The sequence below is a fragment of the Microcebus murinus genome, chromosome 1, assembly GCF_040939455.1.
Source record: "Microcebus murinus isolate Inina chromosome 1, M.murinus_Inina_mat1.0, whole genome shotgun sequence".
In the NCBI taxonomy this organism is placed as follows: domain Eukaryota; kingdom Metazoa; phylum Chordata; class Mammalia; order Primates; family Cheirogaleidae; genus Microcebus; species Microcebus murinus.
The window spans coordinates 3,733,196-3,746,358 of record NC_134104.1 but is presented as its reverse complement, the minus strand read 5'-3'; the positions used below and the strand labels follow the sequence as shown (position 1 = coordinate 3,746,358).

Genomic DNA, 13,163 nt, shown 5'->3' with positions numbered 1-13,163 from the left:
GTTGGCTTGGTTTGGACGTTAGCCTTCCTCAAAGACAGCAAACGGGCCAAGTCTGATCCTGAAACTACACGGCCAGGTCTCCTTGCCTCAGGCAAACACCTGGCAGCTTCAGACCCCATGAAATGAGACGGATCAGAACCGCCTTGTCCCCGTGAGACCGCAGCTAGGGCCGCTTCCGGAAGGTGTACTCGAGACAGGCGCATCACCTGGCCAGGGGCCGTGCTTAGTGCCAATCTACGGGGCCCCTCGCCCCTCGCAGGCGGCCCCCAGGGTCCTGCCCTCTGCACGGCCCCTCCTTCGCCAACAAGCCCCCTGAGACAAGCTGCAGAGACGGACGCGCCCGAGACCACTCGGGCCGGAGTCTGAGCCCCGCCGGCCACACTCTGGCCGCACGGCTTCGGCAGGTGATTCAGTCGCCCGCCGAGGTCATCTCGGCCCTGGCGCGGGAGTCGCGTTGCGCCGGACGCCCGCTGGGAGGGGTCCCTGGGCTCCCTCGGCGACGTGCTTAGGAGAGGGGCCGGCACTGAGTCGGCCTCGGGGAACGCCGGCCGGACTGGACACGGCGCCCAAGTTCACAGCCGCACGCGGATGGGGACGAGTAGATCCGACTGCCAAGGTGGGGAATCTGTTTTCTTCACTCAGAACTAGCCATCAGGTAGAGCACAGAACAAACACACACGGCAGCCTCTCTCGCTCCGTGGCCTAAATGACCTCGCCGCGGTGCTGCCCGCGCTGTGCAGTCTCACACGCGGGCCCCGCCGACTCTGGGCGTCTTCGCAGACCTGGCTCCTGACACCCGGCAGCCGCCTTGCCGTTCACGTCTCGGTGACAGTCACAGACCCTCCCCGCCGAGCAGGCGCAGAACGACACGTCAGCAGAGTCCTCACAGCCAAGACCGGTAGGACGTGCTGGGAGCCGTGACCAGAGGGCTAGTCAGTCTGTCCCTTCCCAAAGCAGACGGACGGCCCCTGCCGAGTCGCCGAGGCTCCTCCGTGGAACGCTCGCACTCGTCTCCTTGTTACTAAAACCCGCCTGGGAGGAACCTTCTCACAGGTTCCAGAACCTTCCGGCCGCTGACCTGGGGAAGAAGGCCAGCCAGGCCTGCGCCCCCAGCCCAGGGCTGCCTCGATCACGGTTACAGCCGCACTGCCTGCAACCCCGCTCCTAGCACATTCTACACGTGACAAAAAGCCACTCACTGTTACCCACGTATCGGCCCTGCCAGCGTGTCTGGCTTTGGTCTCCGTCACTACACGCCAGCCGCACACGGATGCGGCAAAGGCCCTCGCTACGGGACATCACAGAAGGCTCTCGGGGCCCCGCACCACGTGGGCGCACACTCGGTTCTCCCCTGGACACCTTAAATTGGTGCGACAACCAGAGTAGATAAGCAAACAGAGGAAGGGACAGCAGGTTGGGACGACAAAGGTGGCGCTGTGAGACAGCCGAGCGCAGTCACACACTTGTCGAGGCCGAGGGGTCTGCCGGAAGCTTTAAGCCGGAGGAGGCTGAACCGGGGGGCAGAGACAGACAGCGCCGGCACGCCCACAGCCCTGGGGAGGCGGCGGTGTGGGCACAGGGAGCTCCGCCCAGGAGCCGCACAGACTGCGCGACGCCCAGCCAGCCTTACCGCGACGTCCCAGCCCGCCTTACCGTTCAGGAGCTGCAGCTCGAGGAAGGAGGCGGAGCACACCTTGCAGGCCCAGGGGCTGGGCTCCGGCTCCACCGGCGCGGGGGCGCTGCTCTCCAGGGCACCTGCAGCTGCGGGACAAGAGAGGAGACCAGGTGATCATCATCGCACCTGTGTCTCCATGAGGCCCCGCCCCGAGGAGAGGGGCAGTCCTAATGGGGTGGGGGGTGGGGAGGAGGAGGAGGGGAAGGAGAAGGGAGAAATGGGCACTCTCAAGTTCCAAGCACTGTTCCAGGGTTTTCACACATCGACTATCCCCATGTCACAGATGAGGAGCCTGAGCCCAGGGCGTGGGGGAGAGCAGCCTGTGGCGGGGGCTGTCCTCTCTCGCCTGTCGTGGAAATGGGATTTCCTCCAAGAAGCTGCCCGGTGGGACCAGACCCATCCCTTTATATGACTTCAGGAAAAATAATGCACCCTAAATATCCAAATTTCATCCCCCAATCTAGCATCGGCTCATAGGATAAGAGACGGTGGAACCCCAACAGCCAGCCTGCACTGGCCCTGTGCCCGGTCCGCCCGCCCCAGCCCGCTGCCCAACAGAGCCCAACAGCCGAGCCCCTGAACACAGACTGGTGCCCTGGGGGAGATGAATCTTTAACTTTATTCGATTTGGATTTAAATTTAAACAGCCACCCGGGGCAGGTGGCCGCTGCCTGAGCAGCACCTCTAGCCCTTCGCCCCACGCCCCCAGGGGTCTGGGGAGGGAGGACAGTGACAGGGCTCGTAAGATCACAAGAAGGAAGAAGCACAAAGGGCGTATGAAAGTTTTTGTCGTTCTAAAAGCAAAGGAAGGACGGAGAGAGGTCGGCACCCGCAGGGCACTGTCACAGGACCCCTCCCTCCAGCCTCTGCCGTCTCTTGTGCCCACTCGGGACTCTGCCGGCTGGAGGGGCCCAGAGGAGACCGTGGACACGTGGAAACCACAGTCAGAGTCCCGTCCCTCCCTCCCACTCAAACGCACTCAGGCTCCAGAGAGGGAAACACACACTTGCACGTGACCCGTTCAGGAAAGGAGGACCAGGAAGGGGTCAGGGGGAAGCCGCCACGTGAGCACAAAGGGGATTTCTTTTTTTTTTTTTTTTTTTTTTTTTTGAGACAGAGTCTCGCTTTGTTGTCCAGGCTAGAATGAGTGCCGTGGCGTCAGCCTAGCTCACAGCAACCTCAAACTCCTGGGCTTGAGTGATCCTTCTGCCTCAGCCTCCCGAGTAGCTGGGACTACAGGCATGCGCCACCATGCCCGGCTAATTTTTTTTTTTTTTTTTATATATATATCAGTTGGCCAATTAATTTCCTTCTATTTATAGTAGAGACGGGGTCTCGCTCTTGCTCAGGCTGGTTTTGAACTCCTGACCTTGAGCAATCCGCCCGCCTCGGCCTCCCAAGAGCTAGGATTACAGGCGTGAGCCACAGCGCCCGGCCTACAAAGGGGATTTCTTCCCACGGCGTGGGCTGCTGTCCCGGCAATGAGGCCCCCACCCCACGCACGTAGGTCAGGCCAACCCCAGACAAGAGGCAGCCCTCTGCGACTTACTGCTCCCTGCCTGGTAATGGGGACTACGCAGAAGGACTTGTCTGACGACTGTCCTCTCATCGAGGGAAGTACTCAGCATCTTCCCAAAATCAATTTTGAAAGAACGTTTAAGGAAAAAAATTACCCAGCCATCAGAAGGCGATTCCTGACCGCCGATCGCTGAACAGCCGACAGAAGGGAAGTATCTCAGCGAAAGCTACCGCCACACACGCACACGGAGGTGCCAGGCGGTGACGGCAGGAAAACGCTCAGGAGCTGCCGGCAGGCCAGCACGTGCCGGGAAGCAGAGGCGAGCGGGAAGACGGCAGGCCAGCACGTGCCGGGAAGCAGAGGCGAGCGGGAAGACGGCAGGCCAGCACGTGCCGGGAAGCAGAGGCGAGCGGGAAGACGGCAGGCCAGCACGTGCCGGGAAGCAGAGGCGAGCGGGAAGACGACAGGCCAGCACGTGCCGGGAAGCAGAGGCGAGCAGGAAGACGGCAGGCCAGCACGTGCCGGGAAGCAGAGGCGAGCGGGAAGACGGCAGGCCAGCACGTGCCGGGAAGCAGAGGCGAGCGGGAAGACGGCAGGCCAGCAAGGCCTCGGCTACGTGAGAACGCAGGGTTTCGGAAGAAAAGAAACTGCGATCCCAGCGAACAGCTTGGCGTTCGCCAGTGAGGGGGAGGCCGCCGGGGAGAGAACCTTCCGGGGTGAAGGGACGTCCCGCAACTGACTGGGGTGGAGCTCACACACCTGCACACACCCGTCAGAAGTCCCTGCGCTGCACACTCACCACGCGTGTGCGTGCCTGTGCGTGACGATACGTCTGTCGCCAGTGCGGGCCTTTCACAAACACCAGCGAGAGGCAGTCGGAGTGCCGCCAGCTGTTGGGGCAGAATGCCGGTGCTGCGCCTGATTCAGCAGCTTCCCCGCTGTCCCGAAATGTGTTTGCACTTTAGCCTTGTCCTTGGAAAGTGACTTTGACAATCTGGTGGCGAGGGCGGGTTCTGGGGCCCGCGTTCCTCCCGTGGGGACCCAGGGGTGCGCTGGGCCTCCCTCACCTGCCAGCAGGCCCAGGGCCAAGTCAAGAAAGAAAACCACCCTCGATGTGAGCTCCAGAAAATACGCAGTGAGGAAAGCAAACCCGCCGCCAGAAAAACACAATAAAATCAGTTTTTAAAAGGAGGCGTCACTGCTCCTTTAGGTTAAAATCAAACTTTTCTCTGTGTTTGGAGCCGGCTCTGCCAGTCTGCAAAACCGTCCGATTTCTATAACCGAGACGCACGTTGAAAGCAAATTTGAGAAGTGACAGAAATACTAAATAAGCCAACGAGTCTTAGGAGCCCTGACGCTCCCCGGGAAGTCGGCCGCAGCGCTGCGTCATCTCTGGGAACACAGGGCCCGTTCCTGGTGCCACGCCACTCGCCTCGCTCTGCCACTCCCGCCGGGCCACGGGGCGGTGATGGCTGCAAAGGGCCCCTGCCCCCGCCATGGGCGCGGTCTCGAGGAAGCCTGGTCACCAAGCAGGAGCAGAAGCCAGGCCTCTGCGAGTCCAATCTGAACCACCGGGATCGTGCGGGAGCCAGCTTTCCGGGTGTTTCTGGCCCCTCTTCGCTGGTCCCGTTACCTACTGAGAGCTAGTTTCTAAGAAGCGAGCCAGGGTGGGCTCCTGGTGCGTGGCCTCCGCCCGTGCCTGGAGAGGACACCTGGGGACAGAAGGGGCTCTAGGGAAGGGGCGGGGTGAGAGGCAGGTGTGGGGGAGGGGAGGCAGCCGCCCTGCTGCAATTCCAATGACCTGCAGGGGGACCCCAGGTGAGGGCCTGCAGGGGGACCCCAGGTGAGGGCCTGCAGGGGGACCCCAGGTGAGGGCCTGCAGGGGGGCCCCAGGTGAGGGCCTGCAGGGGGACCCCAGGTGAGGGCCTGCAGGGGGACCCCAGATGAGGGCCTGCAGGGGGACCCCAGGTGAGGGCCTGCAGGGGGACCCCAGGTGAGGGCCTGCGCACCGGGAGGGCCCAGTGAGCATTCAACAGGCAGCTCTTACAGAAGGGAAAGAAAGAAGGGACCCGACAGCCTGCCAGGTAATAGGAGCCTGCGGTGTTCTCTGCTCTTCCCAGAAACAGCCCTTGCCATTTGTCCCAAAACAGAAAGTGAAAGTCCTAAAATGTACTTATAAAACCTTAGAGTACCTAAGTTGCTTATTTATTTCCCCGATTAAAAGCCTGCTTAGGAGAGTGACTGTGCACTGCATTCATGCAGACTGTCCCCGTGTCACCATGCAAGGAACCCTTCCGTTCTCAGAGGCGTGGGGGAATCATGGTCGGGGCGGAGAACCTGCGGCCTCGGGGCCACCACACGTGGCATCTGGATCCCTGAGTGTGGCCTTCTGACCGAATCCGAATTTCACAGAGCAGGTCCTCTGACTGATAATAAAGGCTGAGGCAGGAGGCGACTCTGTTGGACGGCACGGTCCCGGGCCGCTTCCACCTAAATCCACCATCTCCAGCCCAGCTCCGGACCGGAGGGCTCTGCAGCGGTCCAGGCAAGCAGAGCACCTGTAACTCCGACACGGGGGCAGACCACGCTTCCGCTCTGACCTTGAGAGCTGTGAAGGGTGTGTCGTCACCCAGAACACGCTGACCAGGGTGAGTCCCCAAGGTCAGGGCCTCATAACCCAAGCCCCGGCTTGACATGCGGTCTGGGCTGGTCGTGGGCACACACGCTGCCAATGGCCCAGGCCTTAGGGATTCCCAGACACCAGACACCGGGTCCGGAACGGTTGCTGGGACATTACTCGGTGAGGCCGGCCTCGGCCCTTCCACGCAGCTCCTACCCAGCAGGGGCTTCCTGGGCCGGGCCAGGGGCAGGGCTGGCGGCAGCTGGCCTCCAAGCTCTTTCCATCCCTTCACCCTCAAAAGACCCCCAGCACAGGCCTTGGTCTCCCTCTGCAAATACGTCTGTGAAGGACGCTACCCCCTGCCCCACCCTCCGACACTCGGCTTCCTTTACCGTCCTGGCAGAAAGTGCCACCGTGCAGACCTGGAGGGAGCCGCCCCACCTGGGGCCTCCTTACAGTCCCTGGCAGGGTCCTCAGACGCCCAACATGTGGCCACCCCTCACCTGCCCTGGAGCGGGCTGAGCAGTGACCCCCCCAAATCCACATCCACCTGGAGCCTTTGGGACAGGGTCTTTGCAGATGGCATCACGTTAAGATGAGGTCGGACTGGATTAGGGAGGCCCAAGTCCAATGACTGTGTCCTTCTGAGGCGAGGACACAGGGACACTGGGAGGAGACAGAGGCAGAGCCTGGAGAAGCTCAGCTACAAGCCCAGGGACGCCGAGGCCACTGCTCCAGCCACCACCAGAGGCCGGGGGTCGAGCCCCCAGAAGGAACCAGCCCTGCCAACACCTGGATCTTGGACTTCCGCCCTCCAAGACCAAAAAGAATACATTTCTGATGTTCAAGCTGCCCGGTTTGTGTGCAGCCACGGAAATCTAAGGAAATCAGCTTGTCAGGGCAGCCCTGGGACACCCCCACATCCCCCACAGCCGCCTCCACTCACTCATGCTCTGTCTGCCTGGTCCACACCCCCCCCAGGAGGTTAGGGGATCCCAGGAGCATTTTACAACCTCGCTTATAACAAACAAACACAGGACAGAACAGACCCTTCCAGATATGTTAAGAATTTACTCTACAGAGCTGTTCTGGATTACGCTGCATTTATAATAAAGAGGAAACCATTTCCATGTGAGAACTATGTCATCTGGGGGGTCGGAAGGACAGTCAATGTCTCTCTCCCCTCTGAGCAAATAATTTCCATGGCAACGATAAACGATGTTTGCCCCCTGGGTGGTGTCAGGGTGGGCCACATGAAACAGCTGTCTTGCAGGTCAAAAAGTGTCCAATAGCAATTCCATATGGTGTCTCCAGGTTATGTAAAGAGATCAGTGACAGAAAGACCCACGCTGCGGATAGGATTCAAATTCCACAGCCCCTCCCTCCTTCCCAGACAGTCACGCCCGGACCCTGGTCAGCAGGACAGGCCTGTGACTTGCTTTTCCAACAGGAACGCCGGATTTGGGCAGATCACTAGCATAACCTTCGCTCAGTCTTTCTTTACATGTACATGCGCGCACACGCGCCCCAAATCCGGGAGGAGGCTGCTGCCAGGGGAACAGCAACACGGAGCCAGATTCCGGGTTCCAACCCCCATTCCTCCACCTGCTGCGCCGTGACCTCAGGCAAGTTCCTCAACCTCTCTGTGCTCTGTCTCCTCCATCCAAAAAAAGGGATAACGCTCCAACCCCAGAGGGTTGGGAGGGTAAGTGTGGAAAGTCCCGAGAGCAGAACTAAGCATGGTCGTACACAAAAATATGACATTTACATCAACACAGACCACATATATGATGGTGGGCCTGGAAGATTACAACACCGTGTTTTTAGCGTGTCCTTTATATGCTTAGATGCACAGATACTTACCACTGCGTCTTAGCTGCCTACGGGACTCCACAGTCACACCCTGTACAGGTGTAGCCCAGGAGCCACAGGCCGTTGTAACAGCCCAGGTGTGCAGAAGGCCACGCCACCTGGCCTGCATACGTGCGCTCTAGATGTCTGTATGACGGAATGGCCTGACGACACGCTCGTCTCAAAACGTGTCCCGTCGCTAAGCCGCACCTGACTGTATCTGCTTGTGTCACGGCCAAGTACCCAGATTTACCGCGGCAGCCCTGAACCGGGAGCTCCTCCCAGCGGTGGCCCGGCTTAGGGCTGAGCCCCGGATGCTTAACCAGAGGACAGACAGACCCGACTCTGTGGGGGGAGAGCAGCGCCCACACCTTGCCTGCACCCCGGCCGGCAGGCCCAGCGCGACCGTCTCGCTGGCGAGGGCTGGCACGGCAGCCAAGGGGCCGGCAGCCCCTCGGGCGAGGCGTGAAGGAAGGTGGCCACGGGATTGGGGGCCGCCACGTACCGTGGACACCGGCGCAGGCCTGCTTCAGCATGGGCTTGTCCATCTTCTTGGCGTAGAAGGCGGCGTACCACACGCGCAGCTCGGTGCCCGGCGGGATGTCCCTGGAGGTGGTGAAGTACACGTCGCTGCCGTGCTGGTAGGCCGTCAGGTTCTGGTGCGTGGGCTCCGCCGCCGGCCGCACCAGCATCATCCAGTTGCAGTCGTCCTCGTTGGACGTGTCGAAGCACACGGGGTGCCCGTCCTTCTGGAACACCTGGGGGGGCAGGGAAGGGCGATTACCCCCCAGTGTGTGTGTAGGGGTGCTGGGGAACCCCGGTACACAGTACCGCGTCAGAGGCCGTGTCGGGCTCCTGCACACGACCGCTCAGGTGTTCACGATGGCCGGGAAGGTCACGGCAGACCACGCGGCTCAGGCAGGCCAGGCTGGTCACAGGCAAAAAGCAGTAGACACGGCAAAAGGTCCACGTGTCGCCCATCAGACACCTGAGCGCTACACCTGGTCCAGGTGTCGCTGGGACACCTGAGTTCTGCTCACCGCCCAGGGGTAGAACTCGAGTTCTCACCAGTTTATGGGGGCCTGAGGACACCTGAGTTCTGCTCACCGCCCAGGGGTAGAACTCGAGTTCTCACCAGTTTATGGGGGCCTGAGGACACCTGAGTTCTGCTCACCGCCCAGGGGTAGAACTCGAGTTCTCACCAGTTTATGGGGGCCTGAGGACACCTGAGTTCTGCTCCTGCCCCAGGTGTGACAGGGACACCCGAGCTCTACGCATGGTCCCGTGGCAACTGGGACGCTCGAGTTCTACCCATGGTCCCCGTGAGCACCTGGACACCTGAGTTCTACTCTGGGCTCTGCTGCAAGCGTGCACGGTGACATGAGCCAAGCTCCTCGGTCTCTATAAGCGGTCCCTCATCTGGAGAACAGCGTTATTGCTCCACGGATTAAAAGCAGGCAGGGAGCAGGGAGAGGAACTTAAATATTTGGAAGTTCAGCTCAACCACGTGTGTACAGGGGGGTTTTGTCGCCCTCTTTCTGCTGTAATCGTTGCTTCCCCACCATAGGAAGGGATCTCTCCCCTCCCAAGCTTTTCCTGCAGAGGCCCCCTAAGGACAGAGCCCTCAGGAGCGAGGGGAGGGGACAGAGAGGGGCACCAGGTGCCTAATGAGCTCCCGTCACTGCGGAAAGTGTGCTCCCTGCAGGTGACACCCTCCTCCTGGCGGCCCACAGGTGCCCCTGGGCAGACAGGTGTCCGAGACTGGCGCGTGCACTGAAAACAGCACGACACCAGACGGCCACCTTCAGAATCGAGCCGCCAGAAGACGACCAAAGTGGGCACAAAGGACTTTCTCGACAGGACTCACGCCAGACCTGTGCCCACGCCACCGTGTGCGCCGGCCGCCCGGGTCCCACGAACGACGGCACGCGGCCGGCGGCCTTTCCTAGGCGCGGTTCTAGGGCTTTGTGTCACTCCTCGACATGAAACAGCCTGTCTCAGTCTTTTCTTTGTGTTTTTGTAAACAGATCAAGCACCTTTCCTTTCCCCCTTTCTGCTGAAATCTGCCCTGTAAGCTCGGTTTTTCAAAGGACTGCCAAGAAAACAAGCTCAGGAGCCCCTCTGTCTGTCCCTTGGAGGGTCTCAGGGACAGCCGACCTCCGTCCGCGGCACCCCACTCCCCGTGTGCTGGTCTCGGACGCCTGGGAAGGCTCTCGGGGTGGGGAACGGCCCGCCTCACCTGCCCCGTGGGGCTCGCACGGTCGCATTTTAAGCACTCTAAGCCCCCTTGCGGTTTACACCCACTTCGTTTTCTCAATTTCACGTACAGGTGGAGAACAGCTGTCTTTGCCCAGCCTGACGCGCTAAATTTTGAGAGCTGCCAAACTTTGTACCATCACCTGCCTTTGAAAGAGCTTTGCAAAATGCAGTATGCCCTGCCTAGGTGCGACAGTATCTAGGTTGACGCACGCTTGCAAAAGCCACCTCGCAGAACCTGTAATATCAAGCCAGGTCGTAAGGGAACTGAGGTCGGCGTTTTGGGTTTACTCCTGCATACATTTTACATACACTCTTTAATGTTTTGCCAAATTGAAAACTATAAAATACTAACTTAAGTTTGATGCTCTTGTAACATACAAACTAAAAAAAAAAGAAAGAAGAAACATTTTCTTGGAAATCAAGCAGAAGCACAGTGTTCAGGGCGGCTTCCGAGGCGCTGGGCAGTCACTGAACCCCACGGTCAGCGCACCCACGCCCGCAGGGGGCCAGGAAGGCACCGGCTCCGGGCCCCGCTGGCAACCGGCCCTACCTTCAGCGGGAACGCGGACTCCTTCTCCCACTTGGCGACCCTCCGGGACTCGAACGGCCCGAACTGCGTCCGCTTCACGAGCTGAGTGACGGCGAACACGCCTTCGGCTCCGTCTTCCAGCCGCCTGATCTCCAAGTTGGGAGGCAGGGACGACCTGGAAACGGAACCAAACGGGAGACTCGAGAGAGGGCGGCCACCAGGGCAGCCTCAAAGCCCACTCTCACCCACCCTGCGGCTCTCGAGATCAATTCTCAACAGTGGCGAGACGGAAGCCGCCCTCCCGAGTGCCTCGCGAGTGGTGACGGCGCCGACAGAGGCTGTGCTGATCAGCTGTAATCCTGTGGCTGTAGCCACACAACGCAGACCCACCGCAAGGCCCTGCAAGATTCGCCCAGAGCACACGCTGGAGTGGCGTTGGCTAAAGGATGCGTCTAAAATCCCCGAGAGCGAGCAGAGCACCAGGCGACAAGATGGCAGGCGGCCCGGCTCTTGCCCGCAAGGGGCTCACGTGGCCAGGGAGGGAGGACCACAGAACTCGAGACCAGGAACCCCATGGAGGGTGCCACGGGAAAGACACGCGCGCCACGGGCCTCCCAAAGACCAGAGGAGGGTTCCCAGCCAGGCGGGACGGGGCCAGTCTCTCCGAGGATGTGGCCCTTTTGATAAAGCAGAAGAACGTGCAGGACGGGGCGGAGGGGCGGGAACAGCAGCTGGGACCTCGGCACCGGGCCAGGACGGCCGAGCCCAAGACACGCCCGGAGCAGCGGCGGAGGCCAGGGTGCCCGGAGCACAGGCCCCCGGGGGGCAGCGGGAGGCCAGCTGACACCACGGACCCCTCAAGGAGGGGCCAACTGCGGGACCAATGGTTTCGACTGAACATTCGTGGGCAAAAGGCAACCGCTGAGGGCTTTCGGAAGATGAGACCCGGTCAGGTCTCCACTGAGGCAAAAACAGTAACCTCTTTCATAAAGTCACGCTGAGAAGAAAAGAATAACAGCGTCATGACCAGGGTCACCCATCTCCTCCATGTCACAGGCAGCCGAGCTGCAGAGAAGAGAAGGCCTCGTCCAAGGTCACTTGCTCTGGGCTGCAGGTGACGCAGCCTCCACAGGTAAACGTGGCCACGGGCCTCCTCCCTCCACCTGCAGGTGTTTCCAGAACCCACAAAGGCCCTGCCCTGTCCCCTGTGCTCATACCCAGCACCCCAGCGCAGCCCGCTGGGCTGGCCCCCCGGTGGGTGTCAGCCGCAGGCCTGGACGGGACGCAGAGCAGACCTACAGCGTGGCTGCCCTTGCTCGGTGCACCGGCCGCTCGGCCAGTCAGCTGTCCCGTGGACGCCTCACTGTCTCGGGGACAGCCGGGCTCCACGGAATGCTGGGCTGGGTCAAAGAACTCAGTCTGGAGCTTTGGGACCCGCCCTGGCTCGGCTCGCAGTGGACGGACGCCACCGATCCCCACCGCAGGTCTCTCTGCCCTTCTCCCCGTGCAGACTCGAAGGCCAGGGAGCTGGCACCGCAGCCGACACGGAGTTGATCGTGTCTGACACACGGGGCTGGGAACGTGAAAGCAGCTCACGCGGTCACTCACCTTGCCCGGCTTAACACAAAGGAGTCTTTGACCATGACCACGGGGCCCAGCTCCGGACACTCGGAGTCGTGGTACTGGCTGCAGTCTTCACACCCTGTGAGCAGACATCCGAGCGTCAGAGAATGGGGGCGGGGACGGCATCCGAGTGGGGGCACGGCATCCTCGTGGGGACACTAAGACAGGAACCTGGGACGCGAGGACCCTGCCCGTGGGGCGCCCCAACACTGGAGGGCGAGAGGGGGCATGAGCCCACTCACAAAGGCCCTCTCGGTGCTCCTGGAGATATCAGGGGTGTGAATGGGCCACGTCCCCAAGGACAAGGCGCGGCTCTGGGGACACCTCGCATCATACAGTCACCTCTGTGGTGACCATAACGGATCCTCCCCGCACGCTGAGAATGCATGAAGCCCACAGGTGTCAACCCACTTACCATAAATCTAACACACTTTCCTCGTTCTAAACCCCCGATCTCCTTCCGAATCAAGCGCTACCCCCTGAAACGCGCCCTTTGCCAGGAGCTCCGAGAAAGGCGACCCTGCTAAAACCACACCCCGACTTGCACGGCTCCCACAATCACGTTTCTTAAGGCAATTCCAAAAGGAACAGCTTTTCTCTGTTATACACCAAAAATGCGGGTGTGGCCGTGCCCAGACGGCGAGCTCGGGGCTCATCTGCGCCCTGCAACAGGCCGGGGTCACTTACAGATGAACATGATCTCTTCGCTCCCATCTTCGGCCATCGCTGACACCTGTTGGGACACAGAGAGCCGCGTTAGTGACAGCGCAGTGTCTAAAGTCCTGGGGTCCCCCAGCCCGTGCGGGGTGTTCGGGACACAGAGAGCCGCGTTAGTGACAGCGCAGTATCTACAGTCCTGGGGTCCCCCAGCCCGTGCGGGGTGTTCGGGACACAGAGAGCCACGTTAGTGACAGCGCAGTATCTAAAGTCCTGGGGTCCCCCAGCCCATGTGGGGTGTTGGGGACACAGAGAGCCACGTTAGTGACAGCGCAGTGTCTACAGTCCTGGGGTCCCCCAGCCCATGTGGGGTGTTCGGGACACAGAGAGTCGTGTTAGTGACAGCGCAGTGTCTACAGTCCTGGGGTCC

The 13,163-nt window shown here is 60.8% G+C and overlaps 1 protein-coding gene across 1 annotated transcript in view; it reads right to left on the bottom strand.

Annotated features, from left to right (window-relative positions):
* The window catches only part of PRDM15 (PR/SET domain 15), a 46,079-nt gene extending 33,116 nt beyond the window's left edge, over positions 1–12,963 (bottom strand). The window contains exons 1-5 of the mRNA XM_020284742.2: positions 12,764–12,963; positions 12,062–12,155; positions 10,475–10,628; positions 8,171–8,423; positions 1,654–1,761 (exon numbers count right to left, since the gene is read on the bottom strand). Of these exons, the coding sequence (XP_020140331.2) occupies positions 1,654–1,761; positions 8,171–8,423; positions 10,475–10,628; positions 12,062–12,155; positions 12,764–12,800 (646 nt within the window). The 5' untranslated portion in view covers positions 12,801–12,963. The remainder of the gene's footprint in view (positions 1–1,653; positions 1,762–8,170; positions 8,424–10,474; positions 10,629–12,061; positions 12,156–12,763) is intronic.
* Positions 12,964–13,163: the final 200 nt, after the last annotated feature.